The sequence below is a fragment of the Augochlora pura genome, chromosome 5 (genome assembly GCF_028453695.1).
Source record: "Augochlora pura isolate Apur16 chromosome 5, APUR_v2.2.1, whole genome shotgun sequence".
In the NCBI taxonomy this organism is placed as follows: Eukaryota; Metazoa; Arthropoda; class Insecta; order Hymenoptera; family Halictidae; genus Augochlora; species Augochlora pura.
Genome location: NC_135776.1, coordinates 11,436,054 through 11,463,945, shown reverse-complemented (window position 1 = coordinate 11,463,945; position 27,892 = coordinate 11,436,054). Strand labels below are relative to the sequence as shown.

The 27,892-nt window shown below is 38.1% G+C and overlaps 1 protein-coding gene across 1 annotated transcript in view; it reads left to right on the top strand.

The window, feature by feature from the left end:
• The window catches only part of LOC144470031 (protein O-mannosyl-transferase TMTC1-like), a 489,418-nt gene that overhangs the window by 330,362 nt on the left and 131,164 nt on the right, over positions 1-27,892 (top strand). The window contains exon 6 of the mRNA XM_078180811.1: positions 18,183-18,286. Within this exon, the coding sequence (XP_078036937.1) occupies positions 18,183-18,286 (104 nt within the window). The remainder of the gene's footprint in view (positions 1-18,182; positions 18,287-27,892) is intronic.

Below are 27,892 nucleotides of genomic sequence, written 5' to 3'. Positions count from 1 at the left end.
GTTCTAAGTTAGTTCAAACTTGTTCCATGGTGTTTTTGGATTATTTCTCTTTCTCCTCTCATTCATTTTACGAAGGACGTTCTAAGACAGTTCCAATTTATTCTATGGTAACTTTTGATTGCACCAGAAATTTCCCCAAAGCGAATTTAAATTGCCAGCGGTTGATTTGGTATGAATTTGATTCGCAAAGCGGGGGAGCCCCATTTGAATTTAGTCGAACGTGAACACAGCTAGATGATGAACTTTCGGTGGATACTAGTTGCATACGCTGCACATTGCCACGGGTGTACGTTTCCCATTCTTGTTTATCAAAGCAAGTATTATAAATTATGACAGCGCCTTCTCAGAGCTACGTTATATTTGAAATTAAAACTTTTTTCATTCTTTTTCGAATAAAATCAAAATATAGTTATATATTTTAAAGAACAGGCATTGATGCATTTAAATTGCATACGTTCGTGTTCGGTTTCTTGAAAATATTTTATATTCGAAATTAAAACGTCTTTAATGCTTTTTCAAATAAAATCGAAGTATAGTTCTTTTGTTAATTTTACAAGCATAATATCTGCTAAATATAAACAATAAGCATTGATGCATTTAAATTACATACATTCATGCTTGATTTCTCAGTGATATGTTATATTTGAAATTAAAATATTCTTAATGCGTTTTTAAATAAAATCAAATTCATCTATGCACAGACGTTTCACAACATGCATCAACGAAAATTTAACAAAAACTGTCCGCCAATAAGCAATAATTAAGAAAGGGACAAGTAAATGCTTAATATAATCTAGCAAATAAAAGCTGACAAATATTCTCCCTACATGTATTGCAATTATTTCCTATATTTGTTTAAAATAATTTCTTTAAAGAATAAATTTATTACATTTTTTTACAATGTTTTACAATATTGTAATAATCCATCGATGTGCACAAGAAATTCTTTCTTCCTAATATTCGCCACCTATTTCTATGGGAATTAGGCTTACACTTGCATAATCAGTCGCTGCTCAATTTCTTTTATTAGTCAATTTAAAATCGAACTATGTATTGGCATTTTTAACGTATTAAATAGTAACAAGTTATAAGTAAAAAGTTTCCACGAAATTAATTATGAAATACTTGATATCTTATTTTTTAAATAATTGATTTCCAACACTTCCAAAATAAATCCTAACACAATTCATGCTGGGCAATTGCAATCGAGAAACAAGCATAAGTTTTATAAAATTCCTTGATGCGAATAAAAGTTAAACCTTTTAAATGCACAAACTTGTTAAATTATTTAACAATGTTACGAGTTACAAGACTCAATAGCACACGAATAAAATGCATCAAGTCTTTTAAAATGGGAACAGTGTTAATCGGAAAAACTATTTTGGATTTAAACGTAAAGTGGCTTCGAGTGCAAAGGGTTGAAAGGTCGAAGGCCATCTTGAGCCTATTTTCGTGGGAAACTAGTTGATTCGAGTATCGCTCTTGGCGATCTGTTGAATCGCACCGAACATCTCGAGATATAGACGAAAGCTTCGATGGCCCATTGAACGGCTGCGAATCTGATTGCTCGAGTAACACTACTAACTGAACTAGTAAAATCTGATATAGAGGCTCCAAGTCTCTCGAGGTGCAATGAAAATGATATCGCCACCCATGATTTCGGATTGGTTCATTTGCATCTCGATCGATTTTCTTCAGGCACCTTCCCCCACTTACAATTACAATCAGAAATATATTTGAAATTCATTCTGTTCTTTCAGCTGTGGAAAACAAAGACTCGATTGGATGAAAGACAAAGTTCCTTGATTTTCCCCAAATTATCCTATTAAAAAACCCAGCACCACTTCACGGCAACTAGCTCCATGTAATTATCGATTTCGAATTAGTTGTAGATCGGACGAAGTTTTATCCGATTTACAGCTGATTGGAAATCGAAAATTATATCGATTGCCCGAGTCTCACCACGCGGAGGTTCCTATGATTGGAGATTCGAAAGGAAGTCAGAACGAAGACAGAATTCGTTATGGCTGCCTGTCTTATAACTTTGACTTCACTCTTATCGGACGTCACATATTCAGTCCTAATGCATAATGTCGCGTCAGAAATGACTGACTACCGTTAAAGGTTAATAACCAACGCCTTAATAAATAATCTCTTAGTAACTAACATCTTATGAACCAAAGCCTTAATAACTAAACACGTGTCAACGAATTACAGTTAACTCTATGAAAAAATGGATAATTTGTAAAGAGGAGACACGATTATTCGAGACTTACGCTTCGTTTTGGTAACTAAACAAATGAGCCGCAACAATTTTTATTACCAAGTTGTCCATTTTTATTTATCAGCTGTGAAATAATTGGTGAAAATTCATTGCAATGCGGGACAAAAGTGAATCTATCGGCAGATGACACGTCTTCATACAATGGTATCCCTCGATGAAAACCTAAAAACCAACTACACCCCATGGGATAATAATTCTACCAAGGGTATACCACCACTAATCACGAACACGAACATGAAATTTCAAAAAAAAATACAATACACGTGCACTCTACCAAACTGTACTTTTATAACATGCTCGATCAAAAAAATCGAAGCTAAAGCCATACCCAGTGCGACATAAATATACACTTATATAAGCTTAACATTAAATATGTCAAACATTAAAATTGACAAATGTGTATTGCCGTGTGAAAACGATACGATTGAACTTATTTAGACTTTTCACAATTTTTAGTATAACGTGTACTTAAATTAAGGAATACATTTAACCATTTTTCATAAAATCTCGACCGGCGATAGGAGATTTAGTGTTAACCCTTTGACAGTACTTCGACGAGGCAGACTCGTGATGAAAGTTTTTAATAATAAGCTATTAGGTACGAATGATGTTCCATTCTTTTCAGTCAGAATTAATATCTATTTTCTTCTCGCCGATATTTAAATATCAAAGTAGATGTAAATACACAGTAAATATATAGTTACTTTCTCTTGTAAGACATTATTGCGATCAGAAAAATTCTAGTCGTTATGATTGCAAAGAAAATGTTACGGCGGGTGGTTAAACTTCAGATGATACCTGAGAAAAATAAAAAAGAAGATACATTAGATAGATGGTTGTCCACTCAATATGTATTTCAGAGAAACGCGGGAGTGGACCATACTTGCGTAATACTATTTTAAGAAATAGACTGTACTGCCCAAAAAGAAACACGAAAAGTGTATTTTTTAGAGCGACGCTAATTTATTTCATTGTAAATGAAAAACTCCGATGCGCTTTCATTTTAATCTACGCGACATTAAATGAAAACGCGAGAACTCGTTCAATTTACAGTGGGATATCCTCTCTGCATACTTTTACAATTGTAATTTCATTCTCATTTCATTCAATAATTTCACTGTTATTCTATTATCGGAAATGCGGGCAACGGAAAATCAATTTTACAAGTCGCAGCGAACACTTCGTTCCCCCACTTCGTTGCCTTGTCCTTTTTTCTGAAACGACAAGATATAAATTACGTCTCGTAACATTATCGCAACAATTACTACTGACGCGATCGAACCACGTGCCGGTAAAACGCATTGTTACGTATCCAGCATTTGATGTTCACGTGCCATCGATTGACAAAGATAAACACTCTGCATTCAAAAGTTGCTACAGTGACTTGCAAGGCACTCCGACATCCATGCCATCCACTGCATTAGTTGCTAATGCAACGGTTGACACGGTATTATCGTGCGAACTGACACATGTAATGCAACTTAATGGGCCTTTTTTTTATGTCAGTACCCTCGTATGATCAAGGATACACAGTTCCATTGTTGGAACGTTGAAAAAGTTTCACGCTGTGAAAATTTGGACAAAATGACGTGCATCGCGCTGTTGCGCCAACTGCTTTGTTTTCTTGTAGATCTCGGAACGCAACAATGAGTTTCTATTCTAGGCAGTGATCCGGTGGGCATATGCACCACCTGTTCGGTCCCTCCCAAAAGCAAAGCCCAAATAAAAAAGTAAAATATTCGCGCTTCCTGCAATATCGATCTTCCAGTGCTTCGTACAAATATGAACGCCGAATAGGAGAATTACAATAATATTTTATCTTCAGAGAGGAAATAGAAACGAACGGGGTAAAAGAATGCGGACTTTCTTTTCGCGACGCTAGCCTATACAATTTATAGTTAAATATCTCAATGTCAACGCGAACAGTGCATCGCTAATACCGATGTTGATTTATTAAACTCCCGTGCAATGTAACTGAACTACTGGTCAGAGGCTCCTTTTGGGGTCTCGACGGGTGAGATGCGCTTATCAGCCCGAGCACCGTCCTGCAGAGACGGTAGAGTGTGGAAAATCACTCGGCACCACCGGTTGTCTGCTCTCAGGCCCTGCAGCCTTGGGAGCGTACCGGTAGTTCTTACATATGCAGGAACGCACTGATTGGGCGTATCCCAATCCCGCGCCCATAGGGGCCGTGTGGATAAACCTTTGGGATGGTGCTGCACGTTAAATCTTCTAGACTTAACCTCCGACTACTTCGTTCACAAAAACACGTTTAGAATGCTATGCTAACTTAACCGTTGTTACTTGAACTCGCGACTCTAAGGAAAATTGCGAATGCCACACTGTGGATCGTTGCTGTTGCAGCATGGGCTCTGCAAGACGAATGCAGTTAATACAAAGCGATTATTTCGCAACGCTAATAAAATCGCGATGTGGTTATCCGAGCTATTCGTTGGAGCGGCGAGGCCTGACCATAGTTGCAGCTTCGGCATAGGTGCCTGAAATGATTACTTTAAATTCGGAAAGCATCAAACTTGCATTTCAAAAATTTAAAAATATTAAGTCAAAAATCTAAAACTGGCAAGTCGAAACGCGATTAATTGGCAACGCTATTGTTTAAAGATACTGTGATCGAAAATTTTAAGAAAAATCGCGACTGTCTGGAACGCTAATTGTAATTTCTGCTCAAATAATTAACTAAATCAACGCGTAATCATTTCGCAACTCGTGTACTCACTGTACTCGCAACACAGTACATACTCGTGAAAGGCTCGACAATTTCTACGTAATACGAGAAATAATTTCTTTGAATATTGACTTACTACTTGATGACAGGAAGCAGCTACGTTATAATCCTTGTATAGGAAGGAATCTTGTGAACGAAAACCGGAACGTTGCCTCTCCGCCTCAAAATTATCAGCTATAAACAATCGTAAATAATCATGGGATCCGGTATCCCAACCCTATGATTAAGATCAAATAATCGATTAAACAAATGACCGAATAGACAAATGATTGATTAGATAAATGACCGAGTAGGCAAATAATGGATTAAATGAATGATCGATTAGATAAATGACCGAGTAGGCAAATGACAGATTAGTTAATTGCCCGATTAACCAGATAATCAACTAGACAAATGACCGATTAAACAACTGACCGACTAGTCAAATATCTAAATAGATAAATGATCTATTGACTGATTAACTGACAAAATGGCCGGATAATCGAATGATAGATTAGACATATGACTGATTAAACAATTGACCGACTAGAGAAATGACTTAATATACAAATGATCTATTGACTGGTTAACTGGCATAATGGCCAGATAATTGAATAATAGATTAGACATATGACTGGTTAGCTAATTGACAAATTAAATAAATGATCGATTGAAAAGTAACCAAATAGCCAAATAGCCGATTGACAAAAAGGACCGAATAATCAAATGTTCCTTTAGACAAGTAACTGATTAGACAATTGACGGAAATAACTGTATTTTATTTTAATAAAATCATTAAAATTTATGACATTATAAAATTATTTAGTAAGGAATCCGTCATTCGTTTACGTGAATGTTAGTTATTTCTGAGCTATTGCTATAATTCGTTGACTAAGTTAGACATACGATTGAATCTACTAATTTCATCGTGAAAAAGTTGCAGTGTGAAAAATGAATACATTTCTATTATAATAAGTATTATAATAATAATAATTTTTAAGGAGTGGTTCAAACGACGCGTATACGCTCGCTCGTTTCATCTTTATATTTTGGTTTAGGCTGCGTTGATTTGGTCTTCGCCATTTTTCAAAGTCTGTTTAGTATTTATTTGATAAATTGATGTGTTTGCGACTAACAAATACGACTGAAAAGTTGCTGGTAAAATAAGCGCGACCGTGCCATTCCGAATGGCACTTTTGATGCAATCTAAGCTTGCGTAGGCCGCCGACAGGGTTCGAAGGTCCATCTCCCGTAATTTACACGGGGTACAAGGGCTGCCATCGTCAACGGCCTCACCGTTTCTCGCGTCAAACTGTCGAGCCATCCCCACCGTCTCAATCCCGATAGATTCTTTCTAACTGGCGGGCCTAGTATCCCACTATTTTTTAGTAAATGGCGGAGGGCTATTTCGCGTTTAGATTTTTAACCCTTTGCGGACGAGTGTCGGCATATAGCCGCCCAAACGTTTTTACCGTTGCGGAAGCGTGTCGGCATATATCCGCCCAATTCTCGCGCTGCTGCTGCGTACGTCTGTCATCCTAAACGATAAGACACGCATGGGGATACTAGCCTAAGAAGTCTAGTTGCCTCTCAATGAAATTAGAGACTTTTAGCAACGAAGTCTTATTTGAATAAAGCTTTAGTTTTTATAACGCAAACGTGCGACATGAATATTTTCTTTACTGCTTGCTCCAATACCTGTCGTCCACAGCGACGCTCGCCCGTCGAGTGTCTCCGCCCCCAAACGGTTAATGGACTGACCAAGACTTACCAGAATCTTTTCAGCCGTCGTTGCAACCGCAAGCATCTCGCTCATCACAGTTTGAAATATACTATACATACCTATTTATCGTGCTCCACTGGCTCGCGCCTTTTACATTATTTTCCGACAGCTTCACTCAATATTCTGTTCATTTGAAGACGCACACAAATCGGTGAACATTACGGTACTTATCCATTCCAAACAGAGTTAACTGATTTTCTTGAAATTTAGCATATTTTCGATTTTTCCATGGTGCACGTTCGATTATACGTTCGTTTCTATTTAAGCGTTTCGATGATGCGACTATCCATATTAAATTCGCTATTAATATTTAACACATTCTGCGCCACCAATGGTATTAATAGAAATAACACATTTTTGCATGTTTATTTAATGGGTTAAAAAATAGTTTATAACAAATCTAGAATTAAAAAATTAATTTCCACCAGAAGAATGGATCGTAATGAACTTGCTTTATTATTCTATACGATTATTAATAATTACAGATAATATAGCAAGTTTTATTGAAATAACAAATGACTAGAGTGAAGAGTCCAGTAAAAATAGCTCGGCATAGAACGTGTTAATTATTGGACTGCAGATTTTCGGTTAAATAGAGACCTTACTAAACCCACTGGCACTGACTGTATCAAGATCCAGATAACAAAATCACGTCGCTTCGCAATGATTTTCTTATAAGACCAATTACAGATAAACGTATCCCCTGCAAGTGAATAGAATCAAATTGATTCGGATGCGAAGCTACCTCGATCTCTGTTCTTTTACTGTCCATCATCCGGATGCGATACATGGTTGCTCAGAAAGGTACCGTAGTCTGTAGCAACTGTATAAACCACTCGACTGGCGCGTAAAGATCCGTCGAGCGAGCACGAGTAAGAGTTCTCCCGGCCATCAAGAAAATCCATGGCTCCGTCTGAGGGCATTTGCAAACGGCCCCCGATCCGCATCGTTAATTCTTAACGGCCGATATCTCCCGTTTTTACCGTCCGTACGTAGGCCAGCCGCCGATGTTTACAGCAACCATTGCCCTAAGCAAAGTTTAACGATTGTTAACGCAGATACAACTGTCCCGAGTGGAGGGTCTTCTTTTACGAGGGCGGAAAATAAACTGCGTTTCGCTGAATTGTTAGGCGACCGCGGCAACCGGCTCTCGCTGGGCTCGCCCATCCTCCGGCAACGCGTTGTAATGCCAGTCGTGGTTCCAAGAGGCCCGAGATGAAATACGAGCGCGGAACTTTTCGGAAAAGTTAACAAAACGAGACTGTCTGCGCGAACGTTCGTCCAGCTGAATTTGTGATTATTGGTTCTTGCATTCTGCCGTCGCCCCCGGCGTCTTCGTAATGGCGTCCATTTGGCACGGATACGTATTAAATCAACCGAACGGCATGGCGAGCTTTTACATTGTTATCGTTACAAAGGCGACTGTCAGCGTGGCCGATTTCGCGTGTTTTATTTCAACCCTTTCAATGCTCGCTCTTTACTGTCCGTAACTGCAAAGATAAAACATCGCCCGCGGACTAAGCGTTTGCGTGTTACGCGCTTTATTTTCTTGCATAAATAAGAATCGGAACGAACCTCGTAAATGTTGAGTTATTTTTTTAATTTGTCGATATTAATCACAAAGTTTAAGGATGGCAAAAATTAAAAGTACTTCTTAAAAGTATTTCTTTTGTCCAAATCTATCACTTGGTGTACGATTTCTTAATAATTTAAGCAATTTGAAAAAGTTTTAAATAATTTCTCAATGATCTAACAGTATTTTTCCGATATTTTATATTATACTATTTACTTGTTATATAAAAATCGAAAAGGTTATTCGAAATGGCCTCGGGAATGTTGTATACATAGCAGTTTTATTAGAAATGATGAAAAGCTGTTCTTTAACCGCTTTGGTAGAAGAAGTATCAAACAGAAATTATAAAAAGTTGTTCATTAACGCTATCGGTAGGAACGGTATTAACAACGAAAGAATAAAAACCAAATTCACTTGTAAAAGTTAAAAGTCCCGATTGGTTGTACACTAATACCGATGAAGGACTCTGCGATCTCCAGAGCTCGGAAATGTACAGCTAATCGATCCTTGTTTGTTCGAAAAATTCCGACGGCAGGGGATGTACAGCAAAACATTATCATCCAGCAATGCCACTAATTAACAGCCGAGTGAATTATGCAAGCGATTAATTAATTATAATTAAGCCGGTGTAACGACTGAATAACGAATCGCCGCGCGGCAGTGATAAATAATACGTAACTGTCGTTGGCCGCGTCCGGGCAATCTTTATTATAAATTTATTGATTCAATTAACGAGTGCGCGCCGCGTGATATACGCGGACGGAGCAATACCATCGATTATAAATTAGGCGTGACGTTTCGCTATAATTTTTAACGCAGTCGATTCCCGATGGTCCATCGACGCTCTCGTATTCCTATCGTGCCCGGGGAGTTATGGGGGCGTATAAAGTATCGCGCGCGGTCGGTGGTAACTCGAGGGTGAGCACGGGGCATAGTTTGACCGAACACGATTCCGAGTTATGCTAATTTATGTCAAGAAACGAGGGAGGCGTACGAGCCACGACCCTCCCGCATGATCCCTCGCACACTCGACTCCCTTTTCCGCCCTCCTCGTTCTTGTTACCTATTACAGTAATGCCTCGCCGAATGTCGCGCTACTATTCCTACGACGCTGTAATTTCTCGATTTGTTCGCTACACCGATGACGAGGTTCGCGGTGTCGGTGAACACGTGTGCTGCGGCACGCGCCGCGACTCGTTCCAATCAAATTCCCGGAAGACAAAGCACAATACGATAAAAGAACTTTTTTAATTTCAACATTTTCAAACTGAATTTCTTTTTAACGTATCGCTGACAGTTTCCCGATTAAAATGAGACTAAACATGACATAATGTGGACAAATATTGTTTCAGAAATGAAATAAGTTACTCGATTCGTCTAACGAATAAATACGGCGTAAAGTGCGTCGTGTTTGTTATCATTTTAATTGGAGCAATCTAGCGGATGTATTAAAGAAATTTTCACGTATGAAAAAGTAGAAATAAAAAGGTGAAGTCATCGTTTTTATTGTAGCGTTACAATGTATTCATAGCAATATATGGCGGCACACGGTAGCTGCCTTCACAGGTAGCTTCGATCGCCCCAAGTTTCATTCTGTCTTTCTCTCCCTCTCTCTCTCTCTCTCTCTCTCTCTCTCTCTTTCTCTCTCTCTTTCTTTCTCTCTCTCTCTCTCTCTCTCTCTCTCTCTCTCTTTCACGAGATGTCAGCAACTGTAAAGGCGAGTCGCTAGGCTCGATTAACCGTGTCTCGTCTACGCTAAAAGATCATTTTCGATTCCGACTTTGAGACATCCATCGAGACATTACTGTACCAGTCGCGCGTTTCGAGACGTGTTTTTCCCGAAAGGGTTGTTTAACGCTTGTTTCCCTCACCGTTGCCACTGAACTCCAAGAACTAGACTGTTTTCATCGATACGCGCACTGTCGCGCGAAATTACGCTGCGAGAACATTATTCCGGATCCCGCGGCAACCATTCACTGATTATAATTTTAAATTTAATATGCTTAAATCCATTTAAATTATTGTTGCGTAAATCATTTAAATATATCCTGGTATAATGTATTGCCTCCCTTGAATTGTAAATGGTTACATTATAATTTCATATAAATTACGCATGCCATTTGCTAATATTTTCCAGACGAATTGTGTATATCGATGATTACCATTGTATATTTCCAAAATGAATTTTCTTTTTTTTTTACAAGTTTGTCGATGGTTTGTGAAAAAAATATATGGTAATTGATGAAACATTTTAGCTGCGTTGAAATATGTTTTTTAAACACAAATATCAAAATGGTCAAGTAACTTCCAATATTGTTATAAAGCAGTTTTGGTAATGCTGAGTTCAATAGTTCTTATAGTTTACCGTTTACCACTAGTTTTCATTGATTTATTTGAAACTTTATTTTAACTCTTACCATTGGCAGTCTGAGGTCATAAATTAAATTCAACATTGCATTTCCTAACCAAAATTTAATTTTCCATGATTTGATTATTTTAGTCAAACAAAATAGTGCAGCAGTTTATTTAGGCAGAATTAGATCAACGCATCTTTTATTTAGATATACCAGACATTTTCATAATAAATCTTGTTAACTATGTCGTCAAACAGCTCCAACAAACATGTAGAATTTTAGAAAAGGAAATTCTTTTACAAAATTCATCAACGTCAATTAACGAAGTAAATATAAAACAAATAGTAAACAAAACAATAACATGCAATTAATTCTAAGTAACAAAATCGTTTTAATTAATTAATTTGTGAAACTGTTTTGTTATAAACATGATTCCGATTAGACCCAAAATTAAAGTAATATTGTTAATTAATAATAGAAGATATGGAGATGAATGTAAAAATAATTTAACATCATTTATAAAATATAAGATGTCTGTATTATTTTCACAATTAAATCAATATCAATATAACGACAGAACAACCGTCGCGCTTCTTTTGTTTATTGGTATGGGAAGATATTTGAATAGCAGTATTTTCATTGCACAAAGCGCAAGCCTAATTTTCAACAGGTAACTCTACTAATATAATTATCCATAAAGCAATATTTATTATTCCAATTAAAAATAATAAAGTCTAACTTAATCAATAATTTATAAAAAAAACTTAATTTCCAAATTAGATAAAGGTCTAGAGCACGCTCTCGACACGATATCGTACCTGACACGGCACTCGAAGCGCTAAGGTAATTGCTTCTCCATACATTGCGCGAAGGCTATCGAAAGTTCATTCGATTCAGCGATTACATTTGCGTAGGGAGGTATGTAAGTACATACATGACGGCAGTGGACAAGCGGTATTTGCACCCGGATGGAGGCGATGGCACGTTATGGTTGTTTGGAACCTAACAGACGTAATCGATAAGCTAATGCATCGCGGGTACACATTGTTTACTGATTCTACATCAATTTGCTCATTGTTAGTCGATTGGTGTACCGCTTAAATCTTACCCCAGGGTTTCGAATTATCTTAAGGCCGCCAGCACAATTATAATTTCATATACCGAGTTAACGGACGTTCCGAACTAGTTACGCTAGCCTCGCAGCAATCGAAACGTTTAGGTAACGGATTGCTTGACGGTTTGCCGGGCTGAGAGCTCGGAAACGTCAGTCTGCATTAATGCAACTGCTTCGCGAACGTGTTCGAACGGCCGACATTTTCTGCTTCTGAAAAATCCACTCGGAGACTTCACTGTCAGAAGGAATGTTCTTCCTGTTTCCTGCTACTCTAGTCAACTCATTTGAACAATAAGGTTTTTAACAGACGTTTTTCATTTAGTTCAAAGTCGAACTAGACAATTAACAGTTTTTTATTTAGCTGTATAAAATTGCAAAGAGACTTACATATATATGTATATAAAATGTCTTAGTTTTTTAAATATCTTAGTTTTCGTACTTGAATTACGATATGTGAATTGCTACTGAATGATGAAATGCTTACTCGTGCAAATCAGTTTCTGTTATGATAACAATGTCGAAAAAGTGTTTACCTTTACAACATAGTCATGAAGTATTTGAGTATCTTCTTTAATAAAGATATTTTTTTTAAATATCTTGAGATCTAATAAATTTTTGTCCATCGTAACCTTATCATATTTTACGTAGAATAAACAGAAGAATCGATCTGTGTAAAAAAATATGCATTTATACTTAAAGAAATGATGCAATTGTTAATTGCACATGCACTACAGCATCTGAAAAAAATTTAAAAAACCATTCATCTTCCTTCTTTTGCATTTTTTCATAAATGCAAGGTTATGTAATGGAGTTATGACTTGAAACAATTGCGTCAACCACCCTGTATATGAGTAGACTTATATATTTTTCACATGTCTTTGCAATTTTGTTCTTGGACTAGCTATTTTTGTATTAAATGCACATAATCCGCATTTTACTAATACAAATTTGGATAAAGATGTGTATCAAAAAACTACTCACCTGAATATTCTTATAATTCTAGTAACGATAAGGTATAAAGTATGGTAAACCACATATTTTTACTATAATATACTATAATGTAATATTAAACTACAAACTACCCGTTCCATGGTGTTACTCCAGCGAAGCGGGCTATCCTAACGGAGGGTTTAAAATAGTGTTTCTCAAAAAGTTAAGAACGAAAGAGTTGCAACTAATTATACCATGATTTTGTTTATTTATAATACCTACTGTTCCGTCAGTCGAAGCAGAGATTATTTTAATCCATCCAGCCCCAAAGAGTTAATGTGACATTCGATTTTGTCTTTCAAAAGCGTTCAAATTATGTTTCTTTTATTTACAGTGGTGACCATATACATAAAGCGAATAGAGAAAGATTAACTATATTAGACAATGACTATAGTATACTTTGTCAATGTAACTGTTACTTGGAATTACCAAAAAGTTGTAAATTCATAGTTTTCTTTCTTTAGGTCGTTTCAAGCAACTTTTTCCTTTACAAAAATTTTCTCCGCAGCTTTGTTCACGAGTTATTAACGGAAAACAGCAGCCAATGAGAGGCGAGATCAGATGGTGCGAGGCGATCAAGTCAATGAGCGAAACTGGGCGTCGTCCGCTCGTTGACATGGCTGTCTTGCGCCAGTTGAGCTCGCCTCTCATTGGTCACTGTCTTTTTTTAATAACTCGTTAACAGTACCTCGAAGAAAACTTTTACAAAGCGAAAGGTTATGTCTAGTATCACTCGTTGGTTCAGCTGCCCCACGCCACCCGTCCCCGCCTCTCATTGGCCGCTCTTTTTCACTATTAACACGTACATAAAGCCACAGAGAAACTTTTTGCAAAGGAAAAAGTTGCTTCAAATAACCTCAGAAATCCATCAAGTCCCAATTATAAATAACTTTTGGAACATCTATAACAAACATTGTTCCATTTATCGAAACAGAGATAATTTTATTATTGCTGTCCAGTTCAATGGAGTAGAGCAAGCTTCGACATCGGTTCGCCGTTTGTGGAAATAATAAAACATTTAGAAAGTTTCATGGGCCCTCGGTCCCAAAGTTTCCTCACATCTGGCAAACACCATCTTTGAAGAGCTTAATCAAGACCTCGACAAATGGCTTTCGAAACCGATAAGCTCTCGAAGAGGTCGTAGTGGCCGCAGTCGGTGACGGCATAAATGGTCAACCTTGGTTCGTTCCTCGAGGGTCGCCGCCGACCCACGGGCCGTTTCGACCGTCCGTATAACACTCGCGCGGACTTTCTTCCCTTCCACTCTTTTTCGGAAAATAGCGAGATCGGGTAACGGCCACAACTGCGAGTGGGAGAGGTACGAAGGGAGGAAGGAACAGGACTCGAAAGGAGTCGTCGCGAGTCGGTCGACAGAATCGGACAGAGAATTCAGAAAGGGTTAAACAGAGAGTGTTCGCGATATAGCAGCGAATGTCCGTCTAGATCGACGTTTTTCGACTAAGGAAAAAACGAGCGCGACGAAACAAGCTGTCAGCGCTTCCTGGAAGCATAAAAGACTTATAAATGATAATTTTGTAGTTTCTGGAGAAACTTTACTTCGGTAATAAGAACCGAAGCAGCCACGGCGTCTGTGAAAAGCTTTCTGGTTACTTTTTAATCTCAATCAATCTTGCCTTCCTTGAGAACAACACAAGTTAATGGATTTTCTTCTAATAATCGATCAGCAACTCTTAGACAAGCAATCTTTTAATTCGCAGAAGGGTCTTATTCTTAATAAAAAAGAATACAGAATTCGATTTTTTTTTAATTAGACGAAGAAGATCGTGAAAGCTTATTTTCATCTTTCTAATTACTTTTGTGTTGCGTTTCCTAAGAAACATTTTACTAGTGATTTGTCATATATTATTGAGATAAAAGTGGTAGATTTTATTACGGTAAACAAACATATTATTAAATATTTTTTTAGATATTGGATATCTTTTGCGATTAATGTAATAAATCAAATAAAAATGGGAACTAAAATTTGATATTGAACTACTGTAAGCTTCAAAAAAGAATAGAAGTTACTATGTACTTAGTTCTCTCAGTTCTTAGTCAACAAAAACAATGCACACTACCACTCATTCTAAAAATCATTCATATACACACTACATTTAAAACAAACCAAGTATCAAATACCAAACATTCTATCCTACCAAAAATTCTTTAAACCAAACAGGTCGGTGGAAAGCGACTATGAGCTAGAATCGCCAACAGGTTATCTCAGCGTAAAATTCTAGCCAGAAGACAGTGTTGCGTGCGACTACACACTGCCTGAATTTTTGCTGTTTAATCCGTGCCGGCGGAATTTTATCTTAAGCAGTTGCCTGGCCAGTGCAATAAATAACGGAGATACATAAAAGAATAGCGTACGCCGCGTCGTACAGCGCGGCACGAGATATACGCTAGGAAAATCCTCGGCACCCGGCGCTAAATTAGAACACACATCCAGCCAGCTGATTCGCAGCAGCTCCGAACTACGCACGCGGATCTGCCAGCCGAGAAAAAAGGATATTTTCGCAAGCCCGCGGTTATGGCATCGAACGGGGTTGCGAGGGAAGACTAACAAGAGGGAATTCCGGGCTATAGGTATGCGGTTCGCCGATCTCGTGACGTTTCGCGCGCGTAGGATATTTACCGAAATTGAATTTCCGTCGGGAACCACCCCGTGCTCCGCGAGTCACCCTGGACTAGCCCCGTGGCGACATAATACAATATTCAGGGGGTGAGACACCCCTCCCGATATCCGCTCCCGTATCGGAACGACGGGACGACAGGCAGTGTTCGACGTATAGTCGTCTACGGAAATATTCGAACGCTCGTGTTCCTAGCATTTGACTAATGAAATTTATATGTTGAAGTGAAGCTTTTGATGTAATACGATAGATATAACGAGGGGCGAGTATTAAGTGTATATAAGTGAAATTAGGAGGTAGTTCAAGAGTCTGTACTTTGTTGGTAACAAGTGGGAGCATATTGTGGTGAATACCTTTGCTGCTTGCCAGCAGATGGATTGATCAGGTGTATGTACTGAATAGTGTACACACTGTATATATTGTATACTGCATGTATTGTATATTGTATAATGTAGAATACTGTGTACTACATAAATTCTATACTGTATATATTGTATAATGTATAAACTGTATATTTTATATTGTATACTATATATTGTACACTGTAAATACTATATATTGTATACAAAGGGTCAGCAACCTCTGACCTGCGGTTCACCAAATGACCCATTTGATAATTTCAAGTAACCCACTTTAATTCTAAAAATAAAGTATAAGATCACTATATTATAAAAAGTTAAGAAAAAGAAAATATTTCGTGGTTAAAAGTCGAAATAAATTGCACAATGATGTTTAAACAAGTGTTTTCAAAAAGGTTTACGTGTTTGATAAGAAAAAGGCTGTTTAATTACAAAAACATCTCTGACCTAAATGTCTCTTTAATATTCATATTTTGGATAACTTGGACCCGTGACCAAAAAAGGTTGCCGATCCCTGCTATACATATACATACTGTGTACTGTACATACTGTACACTGTATATACTGTGTACCGTATACTCTATATCTATTTTATACTGCATACTATATACCCGGAGCACATTGTATACTGTATACAATTTAATACTAAACAGTAAATTTGTTTAAACGCGCTTTAACTTTTCCAAAACCGAATTACTGTCCAAAAAGTAAAAATTTTCCGTGCACGCACAAATATTTTACAACAGAAATGTGAAAAGTAAAACAACGGTTACATCAGAATCGACTGAAAATTGCAACTGTTTTATTCAGGCTGTCTTTCGAACCGTAGATAATTCGCATTTTAAAACACGCCTAAATTAAATTAAAACTACGGTAATAAATCAAATATAGTATTTAATGAAATTAAATTGTAGTATTTAAAAAAAATTAAAATAAATTATAGTATTTTAGAAAAATTAAATTAAATATAATATTAAATTAAAACTATAGTAATAAAGCAACAGCTCGCAGCGCATTACGAGCGAAATCCGTAGGATTTTACGAATGAAAATGAATAAGAAAGGGTAACGAAATTATCGAAGTTAATAGCCCAATTCTACGAACGAGCCGAGCTCGCAGGAATCGTAAAATAAGGCAACAAACATTTACCGTACACATCGTTTCGGCCAATTTATAATTTCCCTCTGTTCTCTAATAATTGTTTCAAGCGTCGGCTCGCTGCGAAATGATTTCATCGAGATCCAAATCCTTTTCGGTCTAGCTCGCGGAGCATAAAAATGGTTTAAATCAAATCAAATATTTGAATGCTCCATTCGCGGAACGTGTTCAATATTTGACGGCGGAATATTGTTTTCAATTTGAGCGTATCGTTTAAATAGCATTTACGTGAATCGATAGCGAAAGTTTTTACACAATTCGTAGGATTAAATTAATCGCTTGAACTGTCATGTCCGGCCGAAGATACGAAGCGTGTCGAACATTTAAATGTAACCTAACATTTTTGTCGTTTCACGGTTTAACGAAATGATTGAAGTTTGTTATTTGACGCCGGTGATCGAGCAATTGTCCGATCGTAAAATTGTTTCATGACGCGTTCCGAGATCCTGCGACAGATTTATTTCCGAATAACAACAATTACTCGCGTGCGCAACGATCATTAACCCTTTGCACTCCGCGCCGTCATGGATGTTACCTACCAGCAGTTATAAACCTTTATACAGTACACGTTTCAAACAAAGATATTATAATAATATTCGATTTATATGAATTTGTAGACATCGAGGAATATTTGCAAATCAATGTTGTTTTTTATAATTCTGTGCAGTATGATCAATTTTAAAGCATTCCCCAATACGCATTTTAGCCTGATTATTGCATATTTTATAATAATAAGTTAATCGACATCTTCCATCTGATATTCTTCCGTCAGAAGAAACAATACAGTTCTGTTTTACTCCTCCCACATTGCGATTAGTTTATATATTGTTCAATCTATTGTTCATCGAATATATTTATGTTTATATATTCTCAGTTCTCGAAAATCAATTCTCAACTGATCATTATATATCTTACATATATAATTACATATCTCAGTAATTGTACCATATTCTAATTTGTTTTCTTCAGAGAAAAGTACATTTCTCAAAAAGTTGCACTATAATGAATTAATTCCCCCAACTACCTAATAAACTAGAATGTCCAGTGGTATACTGGAATCACGATGTCCCCTGAGAGGAGACAACAGAGTGCAAGCTATTAAAAAGAAAAACCATATAAAATATGATAAGCTAAATTGCCCGGTGAACACGCAGCCGAGACAATTGTCGTTTGTCCGGCATATTAACGTATTTCTTTTATTTACAGTTCGGTGTGCTGTTGGTCGTGCGACTCGCCCTCCTTCACGGCGCTTTGCCGAAGTTCTCGCCGCAGGATAATCCGGCAGCTTTTCATCCCTGTTTCCACGTCAGGTGAGCATCCACATAAGTCCGTTATACCGTGCGAGTTCTAACAAGGTTTACAATTACAACGTTGCAAAACTCGGGGTGATCGCGTTCTACCGCACGCCTCTGAAACCATCGCGCGCGCGCGCGTGCACGGATAAATGCGATATCAAAGAGCTGCACAAAGGAAATGTAAGACGATATGCAGCTCTAATTCCGCGGATTTCAGGATTATACCTCTCCGCGATCTGTACCTTTGATACGATTAACGCTGTTGCGTTATAACTTCTTCGAATTACTGAGCAAACGAGTCCGTAATCGTACTTGAAATCCGGGCTGAACGTAGGTGTAGCCTCAAAAGAACCAGCGCATCCCGTCACACAATTACGGGCAAATACTCGGATATGCTCATACGATTCCGCCGGAAATTTCAGCTTCCAGGAATTTTAACCTCTTGTTCTAATCGCGTTTTTTAGACCTAAATGACTGTCTTTATTTATGTGTATCTTTCTTCGTATAATCATATATAGCTTCAATATTCTATTATTTATATAATGGTAGCTACATATTACTATAAGTATATGTATAGCTATAAATTTGTATACAGCTTTTAGCTATATATATTAGCTGCGTATGTATTTTCCTATTGCATATACTGTATTAGCTTCAGTATTCTATTGCATACATATTATTAGGTAAATATACATAATATCATAAATATATATATGTATACAGCTATTGGCTATGTATATTAGCTGCACATATATTTTGTTTTGAATATATAGTATTAACTATATATTCATATACTATCTATATATACTATAGATATATGTATAGCTATAAATTTATATAGAAATATTAGCTACATGTACATATTACTATAAATATAAGTATAGCTATTTTATATACAGCTACTAGCTATGTATATTAGCTGCATATATATTTTTTTATCGTATATACAATACAATATTAGCTTGAGTATTCTACTGTATATACATATAGTGTTAGCTATATTTATAGATTAACTATATATAAATATATTCCTTATTTTACCGTATATATACACTTTCGTTTAATCGTTCACCTTAACAACTAATATTACAATCAACTAAACCACAAAACATCCGCAAAAGTCACTATAATGGTGTGTCCTACCTGAGAGTCACCACTCGAATGCAAAACGTTAAATTCCGATGTGTAAATCATCGTATTAATAAATGTAAGCTATAACTATCCAGAAAATGCTACAACAAGTATTGGCAACCTATGACCCGCGGGTCACCGCTGACCCATTTGATAATTTTAACTAACCCACTTTAGATTCGAATATCAAGTATAATGTATAAAAATAAATTATAAAACATAAACATGACACGTTTATAAATAATGTTCATTCAACTATGTTTGCAATTATTTTCATAATAAAATACATCTTATTATTTACTGAGAGACTGTTTTAATACGAAAATATCTCTGACCCAAACGTTTCTTAAATACTAACATTTTGATTGATTTTGACTTGCGGCCAAAAAAAGGTTGCCGACCCCTGTGCTAGAATACTGTTCAGATTTGTACGATCTTAATAGCAAAATAATTTGCTTAACATAATATAATTCTAAACATTAACCATTTGCACTCAACATCATTTTACTCGAAATCCAAAATAGTTACGAACGATATACAGTATTTCCATTTCATATAACTTGTTGCAATGTATGCAGACGAAATTGCATATAACAGACTTGACAGTGTAACGATTTGATTAGAACATTATGTGATAATCTCGAGTGCTAGAGCAGAGTAACTGTACTTTCAACAGTTTATTAAAAATATAGAGATTTGATAGTGTAATAATTTGATTATAATATAATAATCTCGAGTGGTGTCTCAGAGTTACTATACTTTGAACAGTTTTTTAAAAATAAACAAATTTGATAGCGTAACAATTTTATCAGAATATTAAATGATAATCTTAAGTGAGAGTCACCACTCTATAGCGCAACGGATTAATAAGGGTTAATAATATAAAGGGTTTCCTTAATATCACGTGCCTCGAGATCGACTTTTGTCCAGTTTCTGGAGTCAAATACGTCGCTCGTCTCTGGCATCGACGAAGGGTCTCCCGATTCGTCGTGGCCGGGTTAAACCGAGCACCCCTTGCCACCGAGTTTTCCAGTTGCTTACTCCTGCCCACCTCGGCCATTCCGACGGATGAAACGCGGGTGGTGAGAGCGTTGCAACTCCCCCCGTTGGTCGAAGCTCTGGCTAGCTGCATCGGAACCATCAAAGAGCCGGCGCTCGTTCGACTTTTCAAAAAATTCTCCCCGGTATGCTCGCGGAAGACGGAGCCACACCTATAGAGGACGACGCTCGTTCGCAACAGGCGGAAAGAGCCTCCCTTCGATTTCCGTTTATTTTCTTGCCGGGTTCTTTGGGATGTTCCGCGCCATTCGTCGCCGTGCACGCGTTTACCTCCCCGGGCTGTTCTGCAGAAGGAAAAAGCCGTGCTGGAGCAAAGGTGGAAGGAGAGGAGCTCTCTCTCTCTCTCTCTCTCTCTCTCTCTCTTTTTCTTTGCTTTCGCGGTCAATCGAATGCTCCACGAAAAATTCAGAAATACAGCAATATCTCAAAGTCGGAATTGAAAATGATCTTTTAGCGTAGACGAGACACGGTTATTCGAGTAGTATATATGAAATTATAATGTAACGATTTACGATTCCAGGGAGACGATACGTTATAACAGGATACGTTTAAAAGATTTATGCAACGATAATTTATGTAGTCTTAACCTTATGACTATTGAAGGCGGATATATACGCTTTCACAAGTCTATCAATATATACGAAAGGCGTAAATATACGGTCTTACGTGTCTTTCAATATTTACGAAAGGTGCAAATTTACGGCCTCTGCATTTTTTTTTAATATAGTACCTTTACTGTTTTACAACCGATTCGACATAGAATTTAACGCTCTAAGTGGCATAACATCTCAGTATCGGCAATTGTTTCACTATCTTTCAGTTATATTTTTATATCTTCCAGTCTTCGTATCATTCAGTTGCTTCTTCGAGCATCTTCTCTAAGCTTAATGCTTCTTCATACTTCAAACTTCTAGAAATTTCAAACATTAAATTTCTTGAAGCATCAAGCTTTTTCAAACTACATGCTTCTTCAAGTTTCAAGTTCCATCAAGATTCAAACTTCTTCAACCTACCTGAACCTTCAAACTTCTTCATGCCTTATCAAGATTCAAGCTTTTTGAAGGATCAAGCTCCTTCAAGCTTCAATCTTCTTCAAGCTTCAAGCTTAAACAAGACTCAAGCTTCATGTTTCTTCAAGCTTCAAGCTACCTCATGATTTAAGCTTCTTCGAGCTTCAAGTTTTATCAAGATTCAATCTTCTTCAATCGTCAATCTTATTGAACCTTCAAACTTTCTCAAGGTTCAAGCTTCTTTAAGCTTCAATTTTGTTCAAGATCCAAGGACTTAAGCTTCAAACTTCTTCAAGCTTCAATTTTCTTTAAGGTTTAAGCATCTTTAACCCTTTGCTGTACTTTGACGAGTGTTTGATGGAGGATTCCTGCGTGAACACCTTCGGAACTAATACTCCGCGATATATCTATCGGGTTGTAAGGTCGATTACGCAGTGGGTCGGAGTGGTTTAGTCCCCCTTTTCGTCTAATTAAAGATGAACAGCTGTTTTCCTTTATTGCGTATAAAATGTATCGCTACAGTGACGCGAAGTCGAACTGCAGGATGGTAATAGTTGATCTGTCGCTATACGAGCGATGATGTGACGATCAGGAATACTTGTTGTCGCTATACGAGCGATGATGAATGCTTGCTGAGAATAAAACAGCGGAAGGCCAAGAATACTTGCGGATAAAATACAGAATACAGATATTGCAAGTTTTGTGCCCTTTTTATAATTTCTCCGAAAGGACGCTTGCACGCGGATTGGCTACCGGTGAGGTGGAGAGGGAAGTCAGAGAGCCCGGGCCTCGCTGTGACGCAGGACGGGAAAACCCAAGCTAGTGACGTAGGTCCCCGAAACCCAAGCGAACGGCCGGCGTGGCCCATCTGGCGATCCTACCATAAACCGGGAAAACTAATTTCGGCGAAATTACTTTACTATCGGCTGTATTAATAAACCGATTTATTTAAATTCGATTTCTTAATGTGCTTCGCGATATAAAAAGGACACTAAAGTAATAGCTTTCTAAATTGAAAATCACGGAATTTGAAGAAGGGCTATAAGGGCATAATTCCGTTGTAGGACGGAATAACGAGCATGACTCGTGATTGGGATTTCTAACAATAACCTGTTAAGTATGAATGTTACTTCGTCTTTTTAAGTCGAAATAAAATTCTGTCCTTTTGCCACTAATACTTAAGCGTTGAAGTAATTGCAAGCGCACTATGAATATTAATTTTATTTCTCCTCTAAGAAATTATTAAAGTCGACAATTTTTTAATCATTGTAACTGTGAAGATAAAGGTACTGCAAGGGGGTTAAGCTTCTTGAAGCTATATGCTTCTTCAAGATACAAGCTCCTTCCAGCTTCAAACTTCTTCAAACTACAACTTCATGCTACTTCAAGTTGCAAGTCTCTTCAAGCTTCACACTTAATTAGAAAAGAATTTCATCTCAAAAACTATGACATAGCCTCCTTGACATAATCTTTTTGACATAACCGCCTTGACGTAACCTCCTTGACATTACCTTGACCAGTTTACGTTATTCTGATATCATAGAGACAGGAATACGTCATTACCGGACAAAATTACCGATAAACAAATTAACATGTAGTCAAGATACAATCGTTTCATAGGCGTTGTTGATAAGATGGATATTATTAGTACTATCGAGTGCATAAGAAAAGGTTATAAATGGTATAAGAAATTTTGTTTACATTTATTAGATGCAAATATTTGAAACTCGTATGTTTTGCATAAACATGTATCGAATAAAGAATTAGAGTTCGCGAGATTTTATTCGCTACCGACGAAACAGATATTTGAAAAATATCTAGGAACTTGAAATATATTCCACGGAGAAAAGAAATACCGACGATCCAATGAGTCTTATCGAAAGGCATTTTCCAAGCACGTATTTTAATCCGTCTTCGATAAAGAAAAGTGAAGCGCGGAAGTGTGTACTACCTAGTAGAGATAAAATTCAACGAGAAAGTAGATACGAATGCAAAGAACGCGATACATCATTATGCGTTGATCCATGTCTTAAAATATATCGCACGCGAACTGACTATTCTATTGTTTCTTTCATCTTTTTATTACCTTCACTTGTTCATTATCATTTAATCTTCCTCACGTTAAAGTTGTCAGTCGAATTTGTTCCTTATTATCGATTTTCGATGTTCTACTTATATTTAATTACCTTCCATTGTAATTGAGGGAATAACTTACGATTTAAATAAATTAAAGTAACTTAAGGAAATACTTAAATCGAATAAAAACAATGAGTATTTTAATTCATTTGGAATTATTATGTTCTTTAAACCCTGAAAATGGTATTTTAAATCTCCGAGTACACTATTAATCACTATAGTCAGTGATGATCAGTCGCAGCAATAAAAATGTGGCAATACGTCGTTCATATTGATATATTCCTCCACGCTGCACACAAGGGGTAAGGATAATAAATTTAAAATAATCAGTGAGTGATTTCCGCGATTTATAATGTTCTCGCAGCGTAATTTAGCGCGACAGTGCGCGTATCAATGAAAACAGCCTAGTTCTTGGAGTTCAGTGACAGCGGCGAGGAAACAAGCGTTAAACAACCCTTTCGGATAGGACATGCCTCGAAACGCGCGACTGGTACAGTAATGTTTCGATCAATGTCTCAGAGTCGGAATCGAAAATGATCTTTTAACGTGGAAGAGACACGGTTAATAGAGCCTAGCGACTCGCCGTTACAGTTGCTGACATCTCGCGAAAGAGAGAGAGAGAGAGAGAGAGAGAGAGAGAGAGAGAGAGAGAGAGAGAAGGAGAGAAAGACAGAATGAAACTTGGGGCGAACGAAGCTACCTGTGAAGGCATCTACCGTGTGCCGCCATACATTGCTACGAATACATTTTAACGCTATAATAAAAACGATGACGTCATTTTTTTATTTCGAATTTTTCATACGTGAAAATTTGTTTAATACATTGTTCCAATTAAAATGATAGCCAATACGACACACTTTACACCGTATTTATTCGTTCGACGAATCGTGTAACTTATTTCACTTCTGAAACAATATTTGTCCAAACTATGTCATGTTTAGTCTCATTTTAATCGAGAAACTGTCAGCAATACGTTAAAAAGAAATTCAGTTTGAAAATGTTGAAATTAAAACGGTTTTGTTATCGTATTGCAAGCTGCGTTCCGGGAATTCGAGCGAAAGGAGTCGCGGCGCACGTGTTCACCGACTCCGCGAACCTCGGCCTCGGCGTAGCGTACAAACTGGGAAATTACAGTGTCGTAGGAATAGTAACGCGACATTTGCCGTAGAGCAAAGTCGCGACATTCGGCGAGACATTACTGTATACGACTCGATTTTACGGACGAATGGGCGTGCCCGGTAAATCCGATTCCGCTATCTCTCCGAAGAACGACGCTATCGACTGGACCCCGGGCAGCTACCCGCGGCGAGAAAGGAATATGTCCCGATGGTTTACGCGACCGGGGAAATAGAACCGGTCCCGATGTAACGCTCCATTTCAATATCTCGATATGACGCGACACGCTTCCTTTTCGAGCGTTGCCGCGGCGTTCGCGTTCCGGAACATCCGCGCCGCTTCCGACTAGTATCGACGGAAGAATTATTGTATTATTCGCGGAAGAGAATGTGCTCTCCCGGCTCCGCTTTCAATTCCGCTCCCCCGTTTTTGACCGAGTGTTTGTCACGTGCTGCAGGAGACTGCCCCGTCCCGGCGTCTGGCAACGAACGACCAACGGAAACCGATACCGTGATCGTGGTCTTGATATGCAGCTTGTCGTTTCTGCTGACTTTTTCGGCGGAACGCGGAACCGCGGACCGGTAACGAATATTACCTACGTCGGTGAAAGCGACGCAGGGATGGAGCGACAACCTGGTTATATACAAGCTGGTCAACGGGCAAAGGAATGCGGGTCCGATCGGGTATCAAATAATTCTAACACGTTTCTTGTTATTGGCCGGAACGGACGTATCTCCAAGTCAGATTGCGGCACAAAGCTATGAAAGCTTCAAAGCTGTAGCCGGGCGCAAGCGAGCGAGAAACTCCTCTTGAATGCGTGATGCGCCGTTGGTTCAACTGTCATTTATAATGGTAACAGGAGCATGTTCGTTTTGTTATTAACTCTTCGCACTTCACGCCATTTTAATTCCAAAAATAAAATTGTTTTGGATCACATACGGTATCTGTATCTATTTTATATGACGCCATTTTAATTGCAAATTTAAAATTGTTCTAGATTACATACGGTATCTATTATTTTAAATGACGACATTTTAATTCGAAGACTAAATTTGTTTTGGACGACCTTTCCATATCTATAGATATTGTATATATTTTATATAACTTATTGCTGCAATTTATGCATACGGAATTCAATATTTTTGTTTAATGTAGATTAAATTCTTGTATTTAATAACTTGTATTTTCGTTTTCATAGGTCGGGACCATTAACACGTTCCAACCTGCATTTAGACGACTATTCATTTTGGTCAATCGACGCTTTAAATATCAATATATTATGTTTATTTATTAATTATTGTCAATATATTTATGAAACAGACTTATTATGGATCTAATCTTTTGGTGAAAATTATTTCTTGGATTCTAACTTGTCATAAAATATTTTTTTAACGCATTGAATAGACATTTAAACGTGTGCCGCTAGTGGTACACGTGGCATGGAATGTGTTAATAATGTAAAATCCAACTTGGTTTTGATCGAATATATAACTTAATTCGTCGGTGGTGGGTGACAAGCATGTCACGCGCACCGACGGTCAGTAGTAGCATTCCTCGAGGGACACGCAGTGGCGGGTGACTAGCACCTCACGCAGGCAGTGTCGGTATTTCAAAGTAAATGCCTCGCCAAATAGCCGAATGGACAACGAGACTCACGCACAGAGTACCCAGCTATAGAATACCGACCTGTGCCCAGCCTAGGCGGGAAGAAGCTGCCATTGCCCTCGTTAGCCGTCTATCGAAAAGAACGTTCGGTCCCCACCACTCGGAGATGAGGGTTGGACTTGGGGGGCCACTAACTTATAACAGCAAAAAGCTGGATATCGCTGCTCTCCGAAGTGAGGAATCAAAGCAGAGACGCTTCGTTTAGCAGACGCACAGCCGGAGAAGCTCGGCCGGTAATTTTAGCATATTGAAATATTGTTTTGTTCTTTTGACTCTGTTCCGTCGTATCAGCGTATCGAGAGGGTATCGTCTTCTCCGACGAACTCCGTCGCCGCATTCGTTCGCGTTCCTTTGGCCGAAGTTCGCCCTCTCGTTCGTTGTCTCGCCCCTTTCCCAGCCAGCGGAGCAAACCGGCCGGGGGTCGGTTGGCGCGCCTTTGCCGGAGAAGATATTATACGAAATACTTTCTGCCCGGCTTCGGGAAACCGACCGGGAATATTTTATGAGATGTATAATTTGGCCGGATGTGCCGTCGTTTCGCCAAATTTACGATCTCTTGAACCCGCGCCGGCCGACCTTTGAGGAGGCTCGCGTGTCTGTTCTCTCGGCGCTGTTCTCATGGTGTTAGCTGTGCGCCGCCTTTCGATCCACCCGGCGATCATATCGCCGCGGCCAGCTTCATATGTGCGTGCGACACGTGTCCCCGGATGACGGTGCAAATTGTGCGAATTCGAACACGGTATTTCGCTTATCGCGCGCTTGTTAATATCGCGCAACCTGGAAAGACTCGCGAAATTACGCCTGATTCCTGACAGCCGATGGTTTCGCGCGCCCTATTGTGCCGTTATTGCAGGGCTCCGCGCAAGGGTTCCAGCGCCTATATTCATTCTTTCATGCTGTCCCATGCATCGCATGCATGCTGAAAGATTTGCGAAATTACTTCCGGGCGCTGCCGACGAACGTTTTCGAATACACGGTTCGTGCTTGATGCGGGGTTGCGCGAGATTTCGGCTTGATTCCTTAATGCGACCTCTGTGTATCATACGCGACGCGGTCTACTTTATTTTACTAAAACCATTCGTTTGGTGGGGTACTTCGTGATTGGGATTAATGTCGGAATTAACAGATTAGCGATTGGTCGTTTCGGTGGGAACGTTTAGCACGATGGTCAATTTTCGTTTATACTTTGGTTTTATTTATTTTGATTCGTCGTGAAGGGGATTTAATATTTTAGAAATTAGGGAGTCATGTTAAAGCTCACAGTAGTATATGTATAATAGAAGTAAAGTATAAAAGTATACTAAGTATATAGTATTTATTATACTTATTGTAATAATTAGACTTTTATAACAGAAAGTGAAAAGAAGCAATAGATTTTTGGTATCTGTACAAAGAAAATTAGTAAATTATGAGAATAGAGAACTACAATGTATGACACCATTTGCCAACTTCTAACTTGGCTCAATGATATAAAAGTAATTTTGTTTGTCAATGACTCTGTAGA